Source organism: Saccopteryx leptura, chromosome 2 (genome assembly GCF_036850995.1).
Source record: "Saccopteryx leptura isolate mSacLep1 chromosome 2, mSacLep1_pri_phased_curated, whole genome shotgun sequence".
Classification (NCBI taxonomy): Eukaryota; Metazoa; Chordata; class Mammalia; order Chiroptera; family Emballonuridae; genus Saccopteryx; species Saccopteryx leptura.
Window position 1 is genome coordinate 243,524,889 of NC_089504.1, and position 17,668 is coordinate 243,542,556.

At 53.6% G+C, this 17,668-nt stretch overlaps 1 protein-coding gene across 6 annotated transcripts in view; it reads left to right on the forward strand.

Moving 5' to 3' along the window:
* Window positions 1-16,308, forward strand: part of HECTD4 (HECT domain E3 ubiquitin protein ligase 4) — a 194,525-nt gene extending 178,217 nt beyond the window's left edge. For all 6 annotated transcript variants that reach the window (XM_066370863.1, XM_066370864.1, XM_066370868.1 and 3 more), the window contains 11 exons: window positions 396-519; window positions 3,120-3,310; window positions 3,949-4,095; window positions 5,878-5,997; window positions 6,502-6,657; window positions 8,992-9,095; window positions 9,287-9,508; window positions 11,486-11,652; window positions 12,345-12,540; window positions 13,446-13,668; window positions 14,177-16,308. In XM_066370863.1, coding sequence (XP_066226960.1) covers window positions 396-519; window positions 3,120-3,310; window positions 3,949-4,095; window positions 5,878-5,997; window positions 6,502-6,657; window positions 8,992-9,095; window positions 9,287-9,508; window positions 11,486-11,652; window positions 12,345-12,540; window positions 13,446-13,668; window positions 14,177-14,313 — 1,787 coding nt within the window. In that variant the 3' untranslated portion in view covers window positions 14,314-16,308. The remainder of the gene's footprint in view (window positions 1-395; window positions 520-3,119; window positions 3,311-3,948; window positions 4,096-5,877; window positions 5,998-6,501; window positions 6,658-8,991; window positions 9,096-9,286; window positions 9,509-11,485; window positions 11,653-12,344; window positions 12,541-13,445; window positions 13,669-14,176) is intronic.
* Window positions 16,309-17,668: the final 1,360 nt, after the last annotated feature.

Below are 17,668 nucleotides of genomic sequence, written 5' to 3' on the forward strand. Positions count from 1 at the left end.
GGTGACTGAAAGTAGAAATCCGGACACTGGCTTAGAAATGCTCTTCCAGAAGTTTCTGACCTGGTGCATTGGAACTGAGCCTCCGAAAGGCCCAGGCAGAGCTGGAGATAGCTGTTCTCACTGTCACAAAATTTGTCAGGGCTGTTTCTGAGATTAGAGAAAGAAAGGTCTATGGGAAAAGCACTGCACCCCTGGACCAGACAGCTGGCATGAAGCTGTGGCTCGGAGCCCTGTAAGGTCGGGTGCCGCGAGTATGTCCGTGGGCAGAGGGTGGAGATGGCCAGGTAACAGCCTGGGAGTGGCGGGAGACAGAGGGGCCATGAAAGAGAGGTGTGACCAGAGCATGCTGCACTTAGTTCTTAGCAAGTCCCTAACACGTGAGCACTTCCCATCAGTCCCTGAGGAGAAGTATCTGACCTTGGAAGGCTTTCACAAGTTTGTCGTTGACCGAGCCAAGCAAGATATCCGCAGTGTCTGGAGGGCGATCTTATCCTGTGGTTACGACCTCCACTTTGAGAGGTAAGCGGTTGTCCCTCAATCCCTTTGATACCTTGTGTAAAAATTGTTTTCAGCCACTGGGTACATCCCCAAGAAACTGCTTCCTGGTGAGCCATCTGTCTGCCATGTTTTTAATGCCTACTAAGTTTCTAATTTTTCATAATTGGGCTGACCTGTGGTGGCGTGGTGGGTAAAGCGATGACCTGCAATGCTGAGGTCACTGGTTTGAAACCTTGGGCTTGCCTGGGCAAGGCACATATGACAAGCAATCAGTGGACAACTAAAGTGAAGCAATTATGAATTTATTCTTCTCTTTTCTCCCTTCTAGAAAATCAATTTTTTTTTTAAATCTTAATTTTTCATAATTGTTAAAGTGGATTTCCAAACCCATTTGAAAACAAATACTGTTCTAAACCACAGAAACTCATTTTCTCACAGTTCTGAAGGCTGAACATCCAGGGGCAGGGTGTCAGCAGGGTGGCTTTCTCCTGAGTCCTCTCCTTGGCTAACAGACGGTCATCTTCCACTCTGTACTCTGGGCAAGTGCACCCTGCAGTCTCTCCCTCTTCTTGTAAGGGCACCAGTCCAATCAGTTTAGGGCCCATCCCATGACCTCATTTAACTTTACTTCTTTAAAGGTCCTATCTCCAAATGTAGTCACATTGGGTTTCCACATATGAATGGGGGAGGGGTAGTGAGAAACACATTTCTGTCCCTAATGGGGACGAAGTCTTATTCCAAAGAACCTTTCTTTCTCTGAGTCTTTATGGGCCTCTGTCCCTCCCAAGCACAGCAGGGTTACCACTTACCAAGTCTCCAGGGCCAAGCAAAGCTCCTTTCCTTTCTAGCTGTGAGGGAAGGCCCAGCAGCCAAGGTGTCTGCACACCACCCTCACCCTGCCCCCTCCCTCTGGCTCCCTCCTCCTCCGCAGCAGGCTTTTTTAAACACTTGTTTGTAGAGTTGAGAAATTTGTACCAGTGTTTTGCACCTTCATTGAGGGCTCCTAGTCAATCATGGGTAGGCCTGGGTATCGTGGGCAACAACAGTTTTCTGACTTGCAGAAACCAGTAAAACAGAAGAGTTCCGGGGTTTTGCGGACTAGAAACTATATTCTAAGTCGGAAGGGAACGACTGCAAACTAAATCCAGAGACACATTTGTAATAGCTAGCAGGGCTCATTCCTGTGCATCATGAAGCCATAGTGATGTCCTGAGATATCCTTCCCTCCTCGCCACTCCTGGTCTGAGGGCAGCCAGAGATACCTGCCGGAATCAGCCAGCCTGGAAGAACTGTGAGAGGACCCTCCCAGCAGAGGACCCCTTCTGCAGGAGGCTGGGTTTCTGAGCACTGGTTGGGCAGGATGGAAGTAGCCTGGCCCACGCTCTACCATCTCCCTGAGCTTGGCCCTCCCCGCATGCTGTGCCCCATGCTGGTGACTCTGGAACTAGGGCGCCTGGCCTTGCCCACCTGCCTGCCCTTCTGGGGTTAATGGCTTCATGATTATGGAATAAGGACACATACTCTTTACAAGACCCTCATGCAGTTCACACAAGCACAAAGGAGACTTTCTCTATATAGTTCTGTGTCCAGAGGTAACCACAATGTTTTGGAAAACGTTTCTCCCAATATTTTCCTGGAATAAATTTTTGTATTGATTTTAGAGGAGAGAGAGAGAGAAAGAAAGGCAGGAAAGAGGAGCAGGAAGCATCAACTTGTTGCTTCTCTTTCATGCCTTGCCTGGGCAAGCCCTTGATTTCTAACCAACGGCCTCAACATTTCATTCAGGTCAATGCTCAACTGAGCACACCACCACAGGCCCAGGCTCTGGTGTGGATTTCTCAGTGCTATGGAGATGATATCAGGCAAGACACACTGCTCTGCAGTCTGCTTTGCTCACTTTTCCGCCTCATTCAGTATTACTGCACAGATGATCTGAATGGCTGCCTAGTGGGCCATTATTGAGGGTACCAGTGTCTTTCAACCGCCAGTCCTTAGACTGGTGCAGGTCCACCAGAGTTCACCACCCTGATGTTGTATGATGATCAGAGACCCAGTGATTACAGACTCCAGGGAGGTCCTTTCAGCCAACATCTGGGTGGCATCAGATGTTGCTGTGTGATGCAGCCCTGAAGCACTGCCTCACAGACACCTTGCCCTGTTGATCAGGGGGCAGGGGAGTGGCTTCAGTGACACCAGCGGCTGTCACAGTTCCTGCCCTTTCACCTGCGGGCACCATACTGTGTGTTCACAGGCATCCTCACTGCGTCCTCATGCTGTTGCAAGCTCCATTTTATAAGTGAAGAAACTGAGGCTCAGAAAGTAGGTGTGCTTTCTCAGATTTCACCCGAGGACTTCAGAGCCCTGTCCTTCACCATGACACCCTGCTGCCCACGTGCAAGGGGAAGGCACGTGTGGATGCGTGTCGCCAACCTGTCCGAAAAGGTGGCGCTGTTCCCGCCGTCTCCCGCCTGCTCAGCTCTGCAGTGGGCACTGGCTGAGCTCCTGGAAACAGCCCGGGAGGTCAGGCCACCTCAGAAATGTCCTCCTGGAACCAGACGTGGCCCTGGAGGGATCTGACCCCCGCCCGCAGTCCCTACCCTACCTATCCCCTCTGCCCCCAGGTGTGCCTGCATCGATGTCCGCCATGCACACAAGGCCTCAAGGAAGTGGACCCTGGAGATGGACGTGGCGCTCGTGCAGTACATCAACCGGCTGTGCCGCCACCTGGCCATCACGCCCGCACGGCTCCATCCCCACGAGGTGTATCTGGACCCCGCAGACGCCACCGATCCCAGAGTAGCCTGTCTCTTGAGTATGTGGCCCTGGGAGAGTGCCTTTCCAGACAGCCCCGTGTACTGCCCTCTCGGGGAGCTCCCCCGACGGTACTGGGAAAACACACAAAACCAATGTGCACAGGAGGGCATGCTCTATAAGTCCATCCCTGGACAATGGCCCCTATCACAGCACGGCCCAGGCTTGTGCCTGTCCCCATGTGCACCCCAGGCTGCAGCTGCACCTGCGCACCCACACTCCACCATGTGCCTGGGGCCCTGGCTCTCCCCAGGACACTGTGAGGGGGTTCAGGGGTAAGGGACTATCCCAGCGTCTGTCTCACAGCTGGACAGGAGATGTGTGAGGACAGACAAGTAAAGCACAGTGTGCTAGTGTCTTGCCTTCCTGGTTTAGATGTCACTTTGGGGGAAAGGTACACAGGACTTTACACAGTTGTTGCAACTTCCTATAACTTGGTAATTATTTCAAAAGTTAAAGTTTAAAATATAGTACATAATCCAAGCATGGTCCCAGAGGTGGGCTGAGGGAAACTCAGTTCCTTAAGAGCCAGGCTTCCCACTGGCCCACCGGGGCCTCGCCCTTTGTCTCAGGCACACTGGGGGCGAGAGTCCACTGCAGGACCTTCAGGTCCCCACCTGACCACCCCATGCCCTGCAGACGTGCCCATTGAGAGCCTGCGCCTGCGCTTCGCCCTGCTCCAGTCCCTGAACACCACTCTGGAGACCTTCTTCCTGCCTTTGGTGGAGCTGCGCCAGACACCCATGTATACCCACAGCATCGCAGCCCTGCTGAAGGAGGCCCAAGGTCAGTGCCAGCCCGGCGTCCCCCGCCTCCGGGTTGCTCCCACAGCAGCCACCACACCCTGCCTCACGCTGATAGCCCGGCAGCCAGTCTGTGCTCTGAAAACACGAAAATGATCTGAGAAAAATGAAACCACCTAAACAAGGGTTCAGACTACTTAGAAGTATAAAACTTAAAACTCTGACTTACTGTCTGCCCCCCATTTCTGCATCCCAGAGATGACTGTTAACAATGTCTGTCCTTTCTGACTTTCCTATTCGCATACAAATAGATGCACACATACACACACTTTCTTTTTCTTTTTATTTTTAAATTCACTCTTTAAAAAAAAATTTTTTTAGGCCCTGGCCGGTTGGCTCAGTGGAAGAGCGTCGGCCTAGCGTGCGGAGGACCCGGGTTCGATTCCCGGCCAGGGCACACAGGAGAAGCGCCCATTTGCTTCTCCACCCCTCTGCCGCGCTTTCCTCTCTGTCTCTCTCTTCCCCTCCCGCAGCCAAGGCTCCATTGGAGCGAGGATGGCCCGGGCGCTGGGGATGGCTCCTTGGCCTCTGCCTCAGGCACTAGAGTGGCTCTGGTCGCAACATGGCGACGCCCAGGATGGGCAGAGCATCGCCCCCTGGTGGGCAGAGCGTTGCCCCTGGTGGGCGTGCTGGGTGGATCCCGGTCAGGCGCATGCGGGAGTCTGTCTGACTGTCTCTCCCTGTTTCCAGCTTCAGAAAAATGAAAGGAAAAAAAATAAAATAAAATAAAATAAAATAAATTAAAAAAAATTTTTTTTAGATTTTATTTATTCATTTTTAGAGAGAAAGGAGAGAGCGAGGGAAACAGAGAGAGAGAGGTGGGATAGGAGCAGGAAGCATCAACTCCCATATGTGCTTTGACCAGGCAAGCCCAGGGTTTCGAACTGGCGACCTCAGCATTCCAGGTCAACACTTGATTGTCTTAGTTCTTAATAAAAAATGGGTGTTGCCTGACCAGGCGGTGGCGCAGTGGATAGAGCGTCAGACTGGGATGCTAAGGACCCAGGTTTGAAACCCCGAGGTCACCAGCTTGAGCATGGGCTCATCTGGTTTGAGCAAAAGCTCACCAGCTTGGACCCAAGGTCACTGGCTCAAGCAAGGGGTTACACGGTCTGCTGAAGGCCTTGGCACATATGAGAAAGCAGTCAATGAACAACCAAGATGTCGCAATGCGCAACAAAAAACTAATGATTGATGCTTCTCATCTCTTCGTTCCTGTCTGTCTGTTCCTGTCTATCCCTCTCTCTGACTCTCTGTCTCTGTAAAAAAAAAAAAAAAAAATGGGTGTTATACATTCCATTCTGCAACTCCTTTTTCTATGTTGTGATAATCTTCTTCAGAGACCTCTGTCAGTGAGCACAGAACCGCCTGGCCTCACAGACCACTGTGTCGGTGCCCGTGGCTCATTATGGCCTTTTCTCTAGCAATGGACACATGGGTGGTGGTAATTTTTTGCTGTTCCAGGAGCTACTACAGCAAACCTCCTTGTTCTTTCTGTGTTAGGGTTTTTATTTCCACCAGCTGGGTATCTCCTCGGCATGACAGCATCCAGATTTGAGTTAATACTCAAATGTGTTAGCATTTGAGTAGGTCCCAACAAATTGTCCTCCAGAAGGTCCCCACCACTGATGCCCCCACCCAGGGACCTGAAGGGTGTCCCAGGACAAACCCAAAGGGTACAGCATGGCCTCAGCAGGGCCTCAGGGATGACTGGGGAGGAAGGGAAGCAGCCGCCTCTCAGCCTCTCCCACATCCCTCCTGTCAGGGCTGATCTTCTATGACACGAAGGTGACAGTTATGAACCGAGTTCTGAACGCCACGGTGCAGAGGACCGCCGACCACGCAGCGCCCGAGATCACGCTGGACCCCCTGGAAATCGTGGGAGGTAAAACTGGCTACACAGACCAGAAAATGCAGATAGCAGTGTTTAAACAGGCAGGGTGACTTCTCACACATAAAGGAAGCCTCTAGAAGAAAGGAGTTCGGTGCTGTGGTGACAGTTCTGACTGTTCTCTCATTGTGCTGTCCCACCCCAGTGCATGGCTACCACCTCCAGGGTCCCTGTGAGCTCTGCACTCAGCAGCAAGAGCAAGGGGCAACTGTCGTTCCCGCAGCCAGACCTGACTTCGGCGGGGGGCAAGGGGGGGCATGGGAAAAGTACATTCATTCCGCTTGGCCAACGACCTCCTAAAGTCGGGGTTCTGGCACCAAAGAGAGGGTCTTAGGGATAGGGACAACCTCCCCAGGAGACAAAGGGCAGGACAGGAGGTGCTGACACTTAGAGAACCATGAGGTGGCTCTGGAGGGCACCAGGAGCGCAAGGCACTTCCTGTGGGGGAGGGCTGAGGATGGCCACAGGGGCGTTCTCAGTCCCTCTTTCTCTTTCCAGGGGAGATCAGAGCTTCTGAAAACTCCTACTTCTGCCAAGCTGCCAGGCAGCTGGCCTCGGTGCCATCTTCACAGCTCTGTGTCAAACTGGCGAGTGGCGGCGACCCCACCTACGCCTTCAACATCCGCTTCACCGGGGAGGAGGTCCATGGCACCAGTGAGTGGTGTCCCACCTCGCCCTCCGGGTGCAGGCTGTGTTCAGAGTATAACAGTGCCTGCGGTTATTTGTAGCTTGAACTGCCTGAGATCTTCCCCATTAGCAAGAGTCCCAGCCATACACCCTCATCACCGGCTCTGCAGAAGCCAGGACCGCCCTGGGGGATCATCCCAGCCAGCCTCTCCCAGTCCAGCCCCCACGGGCTTGCCCTCGCCCCCGCCCCCAGTGGGAAATGTCTGGGATGTCAGCCCAGTGCTGTCCAGGCTTGGGGACTATGCCTCTGGTCAGTGCTGCGGTGCTGTTGTGGCTGAGTGGGCCTGGGAAGGCCAGTCCGCGTGATGGACTGGCTGGCTGATGGGTTGGTCAGACTAAAAGATTGTAAGTGCCCCATGAGAGACAGGGTATCAGGAGCCCTTGATGGCAATGGGACCTTCTATAGGACCTTTTGTCATTTCACTCTGTAAGGCGAGGAAAAGCAGCTCAGAAACTGTTCCTTCGTGGCCCTTTTGGTCATTTTTAGCCCCAGACATTCATGAAATATCTCCCACTCTGGCTGGAGAAGGGAGCCAGCTCTTTTTTTTTTTTTTTTTTTTTTTTTTTCTTCATTTTTCCGAAGCTGGAAACGGGGAGATAGTCAGACAGACTCCCGCATGCACCCGACCAGGTTCCACCCGGCACGCCCACCAGGGGGCAATGTTCTGCCCCTCTGGGGCGTCACTCTGTTGCATCCGGAGCCATTCTAGCGCCTGAGACAGAGGCCACAGAGCCATCCCCAGCGCCCGGGCCATCTTTGCTCCAATGGAGCCTCAGCTGCGGGAGGGGAAGAGAGAGACAGAGAAGAAGGAGAGGGGGAGGGATGGAGAAGCAGATGGGCGCTTCTCCTGTGTGCCCTGGCTGGGAATCAAACCCGGGATTCCTGCACACCAGGCCGACGCTCTACCGCTGAGCCAACCGGCCAGGGCCAGGAGCCAGCTCTTTATCCAGGTGCATGGGCAGGGCCAGGCTGTTGGGGCAGCTCCATCCCCCTTCCCCGCTCTGATCCTGGGAACACTGTCCCAGCAGCTGCGATCAGCCAGCACAGTGTCCTCGGGGACACCTCCAGGTCTCCGAGAACAGAGCCCAGGCCCCTGCTCATCACTCTCCAGTCCTCAGAGCACCAAACTCCACAGATAGGTAGATTGGGCCACCGCGAAGTTAAGTAGCATCCCCAAGGTCAGGCAGCTACCTGGGGTTCAAACCCAGGTCTGTCCACTACCAAAGCTCTCCATCCCTGCACTTGGTGGCTTCATCAGGCAGGAATCTCCTGCCCCTTCATGAAAGCTGAGTGAGAGCCAGGCCCTGACATCAGCCCCCATACAAGTCCTCCACGTGGCCCCGAGCAAGCATGCACAGCTGTCCTCAGAGCTTCCCAACCTTGGGGCACCGACCAGGAAGGCACGAAGGAGAGGAGGCCGAGAAAGAAGTCTTGCAAGAAAATCAAAGGAAGGACGGGAGAAAGCTGATAATTGCCATCACCCTTTGCATGTGCTCATGCGTCAGTCCACTCATGTGTTCACTGAGCAAATGCTGAGTACCTGAGCCTTGGTGGGAACAGCACTGAGTAAAACAGGTGCCCTGCTCATAACACAGGAGATGGGCACGGACCAGACAAGCCCACAAATCAGTGTAAGCTCGCAGCCGTGAGAGCTGCCCACGTAGGGATCTACGTTTAATCTCAATAAATCCTTGAGCCTGACCAGGCGGTGGCGCAGTGGATAGAGCATCAGACTGGGATGCAGAGGACCCAGGTTCGAGACCCTGAGGTCGCCAGCTTGAGCGCGGGCTCATCTGGTTTGAGCAAAGCTCACCAGGTTGGACCCAAGGTCGCTGGCTTGAGTGAGGGGTTACTCGGTCTGCTGTAGCCCCACGGTCAAGGCACATATGAGAAAGCAGTCAATGAACAACTAAGGTGTCGCAACGAAAAACTAATGATTGATGCTTGTCATCTCTCTTCGTTCCTGTCTGTCCCTATCTATCCCTCTCTCTCTCTGTCTCTGTAAAAAAAAAAAAAAAAAAAAAATCCTTTAAACTAGCCTGTGAGGTTGGTACAGTTACTGTCCCATCTGATCAGCTGAGTGATGGAGGCTGCTCGGAGGGAAGTGATTCCCTGGGGTTGTCCAGTAGCAAGTGATACGGCAGGGTTGGACCCAGGTCTCCCGGCCCTCAGGTGCTTTCTCTCCGCTCCACCGTAGCTGTGACCTGGCTGGCACACGAGTTGATGCTCCAGGTGTGGACAGGGCATGTTGGGCAGGGACGCTGGCAGAGCCCCAGTGCTAATGGCTGTCTGTACCACAGGTGGCTCTTTCCGCCACTTCCTGTGGCAGGTGTGTAAAGAGTTGCAGAGCTCTTCGCTGTCCCTCCTCCTGCTGTGCCCCAGCTCAGCTGTCAACAAGAACAAGGTAAGACTCCTGAGGCCCAGGCTGTTGAGGTCCTGTGACCCAGCGGCCAGTTCCCAAGGGGCAGTGGCTCTAGGTGTGTCATTGGCCCTGTGCCCTTTCACCAGCCTTCCCTGTCTGGGCGGGGCGGGGCCTGCTCTGGGACACGCTTGTAGGCATGTGTTCCATCCCCACACCTCTGCTTCCGCGTCCAGGGCAAGTACATCCTGACCCCCAGCCCCATCACCTACGGGGAGGAGCAGCTGCTGCACTTCCTGGGGCAGCTGCTGGGCATTGCAATCCGAGCAGATGTTCCTCTGCCCCTGGACCTCCTGCCCTCCTTCTGGAAGACGCTGGTGGGTGAGCCCCTGGACCCTGACCAGGACCTGCAGGAAGCCGACGTGCTTACCTACAACTACGTCAAGAAATTTGAGAGCGTAAGTAAAAATCCCACTTCTTCTGGGCAACAGCAGGGCCCCAAGCAGTACCCCTGGGACTCTTTTGCTGCCACCGTGGTCCCAACTAAAGACTGGTTGGGACCTCCCAAAGGACATTAGGGGACGAGAGCCGCCCCTAATAGCAGGGCTTGCTTCATGGGGCCCAACCTTCTGTCTGCCCTCCCTGAGAACAGCAGCCAACTGGGGTTGACCTGCCTGGCCCTTCTGGTCCTCGCTGCAACACGGGTGAAGGGTCCCCAGCGGCTGAGTGAGCAGAGATGTTGGGGTGGGGAAAGCTGTAAGTAGACCAAGTTTCACTTTAAAGAGCTCTGTTTCAGGGCCTCATCAAGAGCGCAGGTCAATTTCTGGGGACCCCCAAGATTGGCCAGGAAAGGCGGAGGGAGTGGAGCTCTCTCTCCCTCCCCTTGGGCATTGGGACACAGCCAGCGAAGCTGCAACAGTGTCCGTCCATCCCTCTCGGCACACAGACTGGCCCGTCAGAGGGATGTGCTTGGCGCCCAGGCTGCCGGCCGAGCTTGTGGGCGACACTCGGGTCCGAGCATTGGCTCAGCGTCAGGAGGCTGCCACGGCCAGGCTCTTGGCTCCCCTCCCGTCCCCGGGTGGAGGACTATCTTCTGGCGTCCCCACCACAGGCCACAGGGACTGAGGCTCAGACAACTGTGGTCCTGGGGCAGAACACCGGCACAGCCGGTCTGTCCCCTGAAAGCTGTGCTTTGGCCACCGCTCTCCTCGGGTTAGACGTTAGAGGGTAGACGTCCCAGCAGCAGTGGAGGCTTCAGATCTGGCCTTCCCTCTGGAGGCCAGCTGCTCTGCTCCCAGGGAAGCCGGCTTTGTGTCTCAGGCTTGTCAGAGCTGCCCCATAGGGGCCTCAGCTGAAGGCGGTTGTCAGCTGACTGCCTTGACTGGCACAAAACCCACAGGGGCCCTGTGAGGAGTCTTCATGCCATGCTTGCTGCATCTGTCCCCTAGCTGCCACTTGAGGGCAAATTGTGCAAGGGAGCCACGAGGCCTAGAGAGGGATAGCAGCTGGCTTCTCAGCAGAAATGGGGATGATGAGATATCTAAAGGGTCAAAGCAGGATGTCACCCATGGGCTCAGGATGTGAGTGCCCCCGGCACTGCTCAGAGAAGTCTTCCCGGGGCTGTGGGTAGCGGTCTGGACCCGGAGAGCAGATGTAAGACGGTGTCCAGGCAGATACCTCAGCCCAGGCTTCTGTCTAAAGGGGAAGGGCAAGGCCACAGAAAGTGCTGGAATACCAGGACTACAAGGGGTTGGGGAGAAGAGGTGCACGAACCAGGAAGAAATGCTCTGAACGTCCGTGGAGTGCCTGCAGCCTTCACCATGGGGGGAGGTGGCTGCACGGGACACCTATATGCTCAGACCCAAACTTGCTCCTCCACACTCAAGCTGTAGGTTTATTCTCTTCTGGATTGAATCCTGTCATCTCAGTAGCCCAGCATACACATCGGTGTCTTTGGGAACCTAATTTTGGTGTTCCAAATGATGAAGGAGCCATAATATATCTTCCACAGATGGAATTAAGTCAGGGCTCTCTGCTGGCAAGTGACAGAAAGCCCAGCTCATAAAACTAAACATATCTGTATAGATTTGTCTTTAGGCAGGGCTGAGTCCAGTTCTTCATGTGATAACTGGTCTCAAGATGGCCGCCAGCGGGACAGGTTGTCCCATCTCACAGTCAGGTCCACACCAGTGAAAGGCTGCTGCATCCAAACAGTATTAGGAAAAGCCCTGCAATTAGGGTCTCACACGCCCAGCCCTGAGCTGACAACAGGCTCTGACTGGCTGGGCCCATGCCATGTGCCCACTCATGATGGCCAAGTGTAGTCCCTGCCCAGGCGGTACCTGCTGCCGGCCCCTCTGGAGCTCAGGATCCGTCTTCTTGGGGACCCTGGGGGTGAAGCAGGCCGTCAGCCTCTGTCTGCCTCTGCCCACCAGATCAATGACGAGACCGAGCTGGAGGCCCTGTGCGCCGAGATCGCCTCACAGCACCTGGCCACCGAGAGCCCTGACAGCCCCAACAAGCCCTGCTGCAGGTTCACCTACCTGACCATGACGGGCGAGGAGGTGGAGCTGTGCAGCCGCGGCCGGCACATCCCTGTGGCGTGAGTGCTGTGTGCAGGGGGCAGGCCGTGCTGGCTGACCTGGGTCCAGCAGTAGCACCTGGGCAAGGACAGCAGCACAAGGGCCTGGGGCAGATGACAGGCAGCTTTCACCTGTGAGGGTTGGGAGGTGGGGACAGGAGGAAGGACATAGGATATCAAGAAAGGTGGTCTGTCTCCAGCAGAAGGAATTTATATTAAGAAAATGCCAACCTGACCAGGCAGTGGCGCAGTGGATAGAGCGTCGGACTGGGATGCAGAAGGACCCAGGTTCGAGGCCCCGAGGTCACCAGCTTGAGCGTGGGCTCATCTGGTTTGAGCAGTGCTCACCAGCTTGGACTCAAGGTCACTGGCTTGAGCAAGGGGTTACTCGGTCTGCTGAAGGCCGCGGTCAAGGCACATATGAGAAAGCAATCAATGAACAACTAAGGTGTTGCAACGCGCAACAAAAAACTAATGATTGATGCTTCTCATCTCTCCGTTTCTGTCTGTCTATCCCTATCTAGCCCTCTGACTCTCTCTCTGTCTCTGTAAAAAAAAAAAAAAGAAAGAAAATACCAGCCCCGAGGTCGGTGGCACCTAGAGGCGGGGCAGAGTTTCTTGAGCTGCCAGGACTGGGACATCTGGGGCTGGGCACCTAGGAGCGACCACTTCAGCGGCCTCAGCCTTCTCCTGGCCTGTGTCCCGCACCACAGGTGGGAGAACAAGGACATCTATGCGGCAGCCATCCGGGGCCTGCGGCTGCGGGAGCTGCAGAGCAACGAGTGCGTGACGGCGGTGCGGGCAGGCCTGGGCTCCATCATCCCCCTGCAACTGCTCACCACGCTCAGCCCACTGGAGATGGAGCTGCGCACCTGCGGTCTCCCATACATCAACCTCGAGTTCCTCAAGGTCAGGGCTTGGGCTGGGCCATAGTGTCCACGACGTGGCCTGTCATGGTACTGCCTGTGTCCCAGCACTGTCCTCACATCTGGGCGGGGCAGTGCTCATCCCTGTTTCACAGCAGCGTAAGCCGAAGCTAGGAGACAAGGTGCTTGCCCAGAGTCACACAGCCAGCAGGTGGCAGAGTAAAACTTTGGACCCAGATCGCCTGCTTCCAGAGCCCGTGCTTTAGGCCAGTGGTCCCCAACTCCTAGGCCGCAGACTGGTACCGGTCCGTGGGCCATTTGGGACCGGTCCACAGAGAAAGAATAAATAACTTACATTATTTCCATTTTATTTGAACGATGTTTTATTTTTTTTTAAATGACCAGATTCCCTCTGTTACATCCGTCTAAGATTCACTCTTGACGCTTGTCTCCGTCACGTGATACATTTATCCGTCCCACCCTAAAGGCCAGTCCATGAAAATATTTTCTGACATTAAACCCGTCAGTGGCCCAAAAAAGGTTGAGGGCCACTGCTTTAGGCCACCATTCTTGCCAAGACCTCTCTACTCCTCAGCCCATGTGGCTTCTCTCAAGCCAGGCCCTGGTACCCCAGGGCTGATTCTTACCACCTGGGAAGCCTTGCCCAAGTGACTTTACCTCTAGTGGGAATGGTGACAGGACCTGCCCAGTGTGGTCAGAGGGATAACACACAAATAAGCCGTGCTGTCAGGTCTAGTGTCCAGGCCACAGTCGCACAGATAAGCACTGGCACAACTACTTTTGCAGTCACCGTCGTCATGGTACCCTCCCTGTGTCCTGCGGCCGTCATTTTCCTGATGCATCCTCTCCCGGGATTAGGCCTGAGCTGGGGAGGCCCTGGGTTAGCCGAGGCCCATCCTGCTCACGTCCAGAATTTTCCTTCCCCAGGCCCACACCATGTACCAGGTGGGCCTGATGGAGACGGACCAGCACATCGAGTTCTTCTGGGGGGCCCTGGAAATGTTCGCCCAGGAGGAGCTGTGCAAGTTCATCAAGTTTGCCTGCAACCAGGAGCGTATCCCATTCACCTGCCCCTGCAAGGACGGGGGCCTTGACACAGCCCACGTGCCCCCATACCCTATGAAGATCGCCCCTCCGGATGGCACAGCAGGTATCACTTGTGGGGACACACAGGCCCTCGGTTTGGAGCTGGGCCCTGCAGGAGGGGAAAGAACAATGTGCGGGGGGGGGGGGGGACAGGCCAAAACCCTGAAGCCTAAGCCCAAACATACACAAGGGCAAGGCCGAGAGCTCACGTGCCTTCCAAAGCCCACCTTCAGCCTGCTCCCTCCCCAACACAGGTCTGATGTTGGTGTACCTTCCAATAGTTTCAAAAGCTAGAAATGCAGAAGTGTTTTAATCTTTCAGCTTTTAAATTCAGAAATATAATTTAAAAATCAAAACAAAAGCTGTTGGTGATCAAACCTACCACGAGATTCCCTGGCAGATCAGCAGTTTGGTGCCCATGCTGCACAGCTGTGTATGTCTGCCCTGTTCTCCAGTCCCCTCCTGCCCCGCCCCAGGCTGCTGGGACCTTGGCCTCAGGCCAGGGGAGAGGCCCGCCGGCCTCCCTGGGGTCCTGTCCCGCCCTCTAACCTGGCCCAATGTTTTTCTGGCAGGTTCCCCAGACTCTCGCTACATCCGCGTGGAGACTTGCATGTTCATGATCAAGCTGCCCCAGTACTCCTCTCTGGAAATCATGCTGGAGAAACTTCGTTGTGCCATTCACTACCGTGAGGACCCCCTGAGTGGCTGAGGGAGGGGGCCTGGAGTTAGGCTGTCACTGAGGCACCGCTCTGCCAGCTTGGAACGCCTGCCACTGCGGCACGTCCCTCCAGGGCCCTGTGTGAGGAGTTGGCGACATTTTGCTTTTCTAAACTTTTGTCCACATTCCAGGGCCTCCTGGAAGACTTAACCTTTTTGTATTTGTATGTTTTGTGATGGGTTGGTTCTTTTGCTACCTGTTTATGGTACGTTTGTAGGGTAGTTTAGATCCCAGTTTGTGTCTCACTTGCTCTTCTGGCCACTGTCCTTCACGGCCAGTGGACTCTGAGGCCCAAAGGCCCCAGATGGTTCCACACCACAGAACCACCCAGCAAGGAGCTGAGAAGGAAGAAGATGCCGTCGGCCACTCAGTGCCCTGCTCCTTCTGGAGAGCACATCCACAAACGCGCATGGCCAGGCCTGCCCCTTGTGGAGCTGCAGTCTCCCCGGGACACACTCCTGCAGGCCTTCTCCTGTCTGGAATGGTTGGGCCTGTTGCCCAGACACGGAAGGTTTACGTGTTCATCTTCCAGTCGTAGCGCCTTGTGTATGGTCTGGGGTTTTCCAAGGAAGAGCCCGTGGTGGTCCCTCACCCCTTCCCACAGACAGCCCTCTCTGCTCTCCATCTCTTTGGGGGCCCTGGCTGGTGTTCCTCCGCATGCTCCTTGGGAGCAGGCGACCGAAGGGTTCACTCCCGACACTGGTTCACGGAGCCAGGCCGGTGCGTCCCAGCGCCAGGAGGTGACAGGACACTGGAGTTGGAGGGACAGTGCTCGAGATGATGGCACAGGAAAGCACGTGACTCAAGCCCCCCACTCCTGCGCTGGGAGCGGCCCCTCCTCACTGCGGTGCTGTGTGAGGGACTGAGCAAAGGGCCACGCCGCCCTTTCTAAAGAGCTGTCTGAGGTGCTCTGCTCAATTCAGGGTCTACGTCAGTGACTGGACCATCAAGCCCAGATGGAGACATGGGATCCTTCAGCCCTGTGGCTGGGCCCTCCCAGCACCCCCCTCACTGCCCCATGTGTGTGCCAGGGCTGCCCTAGTACATTTGTGCCCCAATAAGGTCTTCGTCCAGTGGTACTTTGTTAAAGAGCAGTCTGCGCTATCTTGTTGGACACTGTCATTTTGGGCCTTGCCAGTTCTCACAGAATCACATCACTGTATTTATTGTATAATATTGTGAATATTGGAGGTTGAGCGGGTACGGATAAGCGGCTTTGGAATGTGATTGCCGATGAGGAGGGTGTGCTCCTTCTTTCTCTGCTGCAGCCCAGCCTGTTGCAGAGATGTGTGGATTTTGGAGCCGCTAGCATCCATCTCCGCCCTGTTCTTAGGAAGTGTGTGAGAACCATTATAGAACAGATCTCGACCTAAGGAAAAGCTAAGCCTGGATTGATCTCCGGTTGCATCCTCACATGTGATGGGATCAGTGGCTGAGGTGTGCCTGCAGTTTCCCTGCTCAGAAGGGATGTGGTTGGCGACTGCCCCAGGGGCACAGCCCAGAGAAGGGAAGTCACGGCAGGATGTGGTCCTGACAAGGATCCTCTTCATTTCTGCATAATGAAAGAGACTTTGGATGTATTAGAAGTGGTTTTTCCTCCTTTATTTTTAAATTCTTGGCCCCTCCAAACCCCTCCACCCCACCCCTTGAATGAACTCGGATTCTGTCAGCTACCTCCCCAGAAGGGGTTTGGAAGCTCCTGTTGACCCATCACTTGATTAGGGGACAGCTGTGAGTAAGGTTGCTGCTAATACGACTGCTTCTCCCAGAGAGCACATGGAGGTCCAGACAGATTGAAACCTTGGCCCTAACACACGTGTGCTGTAAAGTTACTTGATGTATATTTATTATAATTATTTATGGTTGCATTTAACAAACTTTTCTTTAAATTTGATGCTATTTACACCATTGCTGTGTAAAGAAAGTTCACGACAGGAAAAAAGTCTCACCAATAAATAATCTTCATCTAATTTTGATTTACCTTAAGAGTTGTGTCATCTACTCTTCTTAAAATTTTTTATTTTTCAGTTATATCACTATTATATATTATTATTATTATTATTGTAGTAGTTTCGGGTTTACAACATAGCAACTATTTATATAACTTATGAAGTGATCACTCCAAGTTTAATATCCACCTGATGCCATAGTTATTACATTATTGACTATATTCCCTATATTATACTTTATGTCCCTGTGACTTTTTTTTTTTTTTTTTTTTTGTATTTTTCTGAAGTTGAAAACGGGGAGGCAGACAGACAGACTCCTGCATGTGCCCGACTGGGATCCGCCCGACTGGGATCCACCCGGCATGCCCACCAGGGGGCAATGCTCTGCCCATCTGGGGCGTTGCTCTGTTGTATCTAGAGCCATTCTAGCAACTGAGGCAGAGGCCATAGAGCCATCCTCAGTGCCTGGGGCCAACTTTGCTCCAATGGAGCCTTGGCTGCAGGAGGGTAAGTAAGAGACAGAGAGGAAGGAGAGGGGGAGGGGTGGAGAAGCAGATGGGTGCTTTTCCTGTGTTCCCTGGCTGGGAATCGAACCCGGGACTCCTGCATGCCAGGCCAACGCTCTACCACTGAGCCATCCGGCCAGGGCCCCCTGTGACTTTTTATAATTGGCAATTTGTACATCCTAATCCCTTCATCTTTTTCACTCATCCTCCCAACCACCTCCCCATCTGACAACCATCAATTTGTTCTCTGAATCTATGAGTTTTTGTTTCATTAGGTCCACCCACGTTGTCGCAAATGGCAATATTTTGTTTTTTATGGCTGAATAACATTCTAAGGTATATTTAGATCATCTTCTTTATTCATTTGTCTATTGACAGACACTTAGGTTGTTTTCAGATTGTGGTTGTAAATAATACTACAGAGAATATAGAATTGCGTATACCTTTTCAAATTAGTTTTTGATTTCTTCAGATAAGTACCCAGAAGGAGGATTGCAGGATCATTTGGCAGTTCTATTTTTAAATTTTTAAAATTGATTTGAGAGGGGGGCAGAGGAAGAGATAGAGGCCTTGACTCATTGTTTCACTTACCATAGTTGTTCCGTTTAGTTGTATACTCATTGGTTGCTTCTCATACATGTCCTGACCAGGGATCAAACCCACAACCTTGGTACATGGGATGGTGCTTTATCCACTGAGCCACCCGGCCAAGGCTCTAGTTTTAATTTTTTAGTAATCTCCATACTGTTTCCCATAGTGGCTACCACTTTGCAATCCCACCAACAGTGAATGAGTTTACTTTTCTCCATTCTTGCCAACGCTTGTTTGTTGTACGATTTGATTACTATTCTGACAGATGTGAGGTGATATTTCACTGTGGTTTTAATTTGC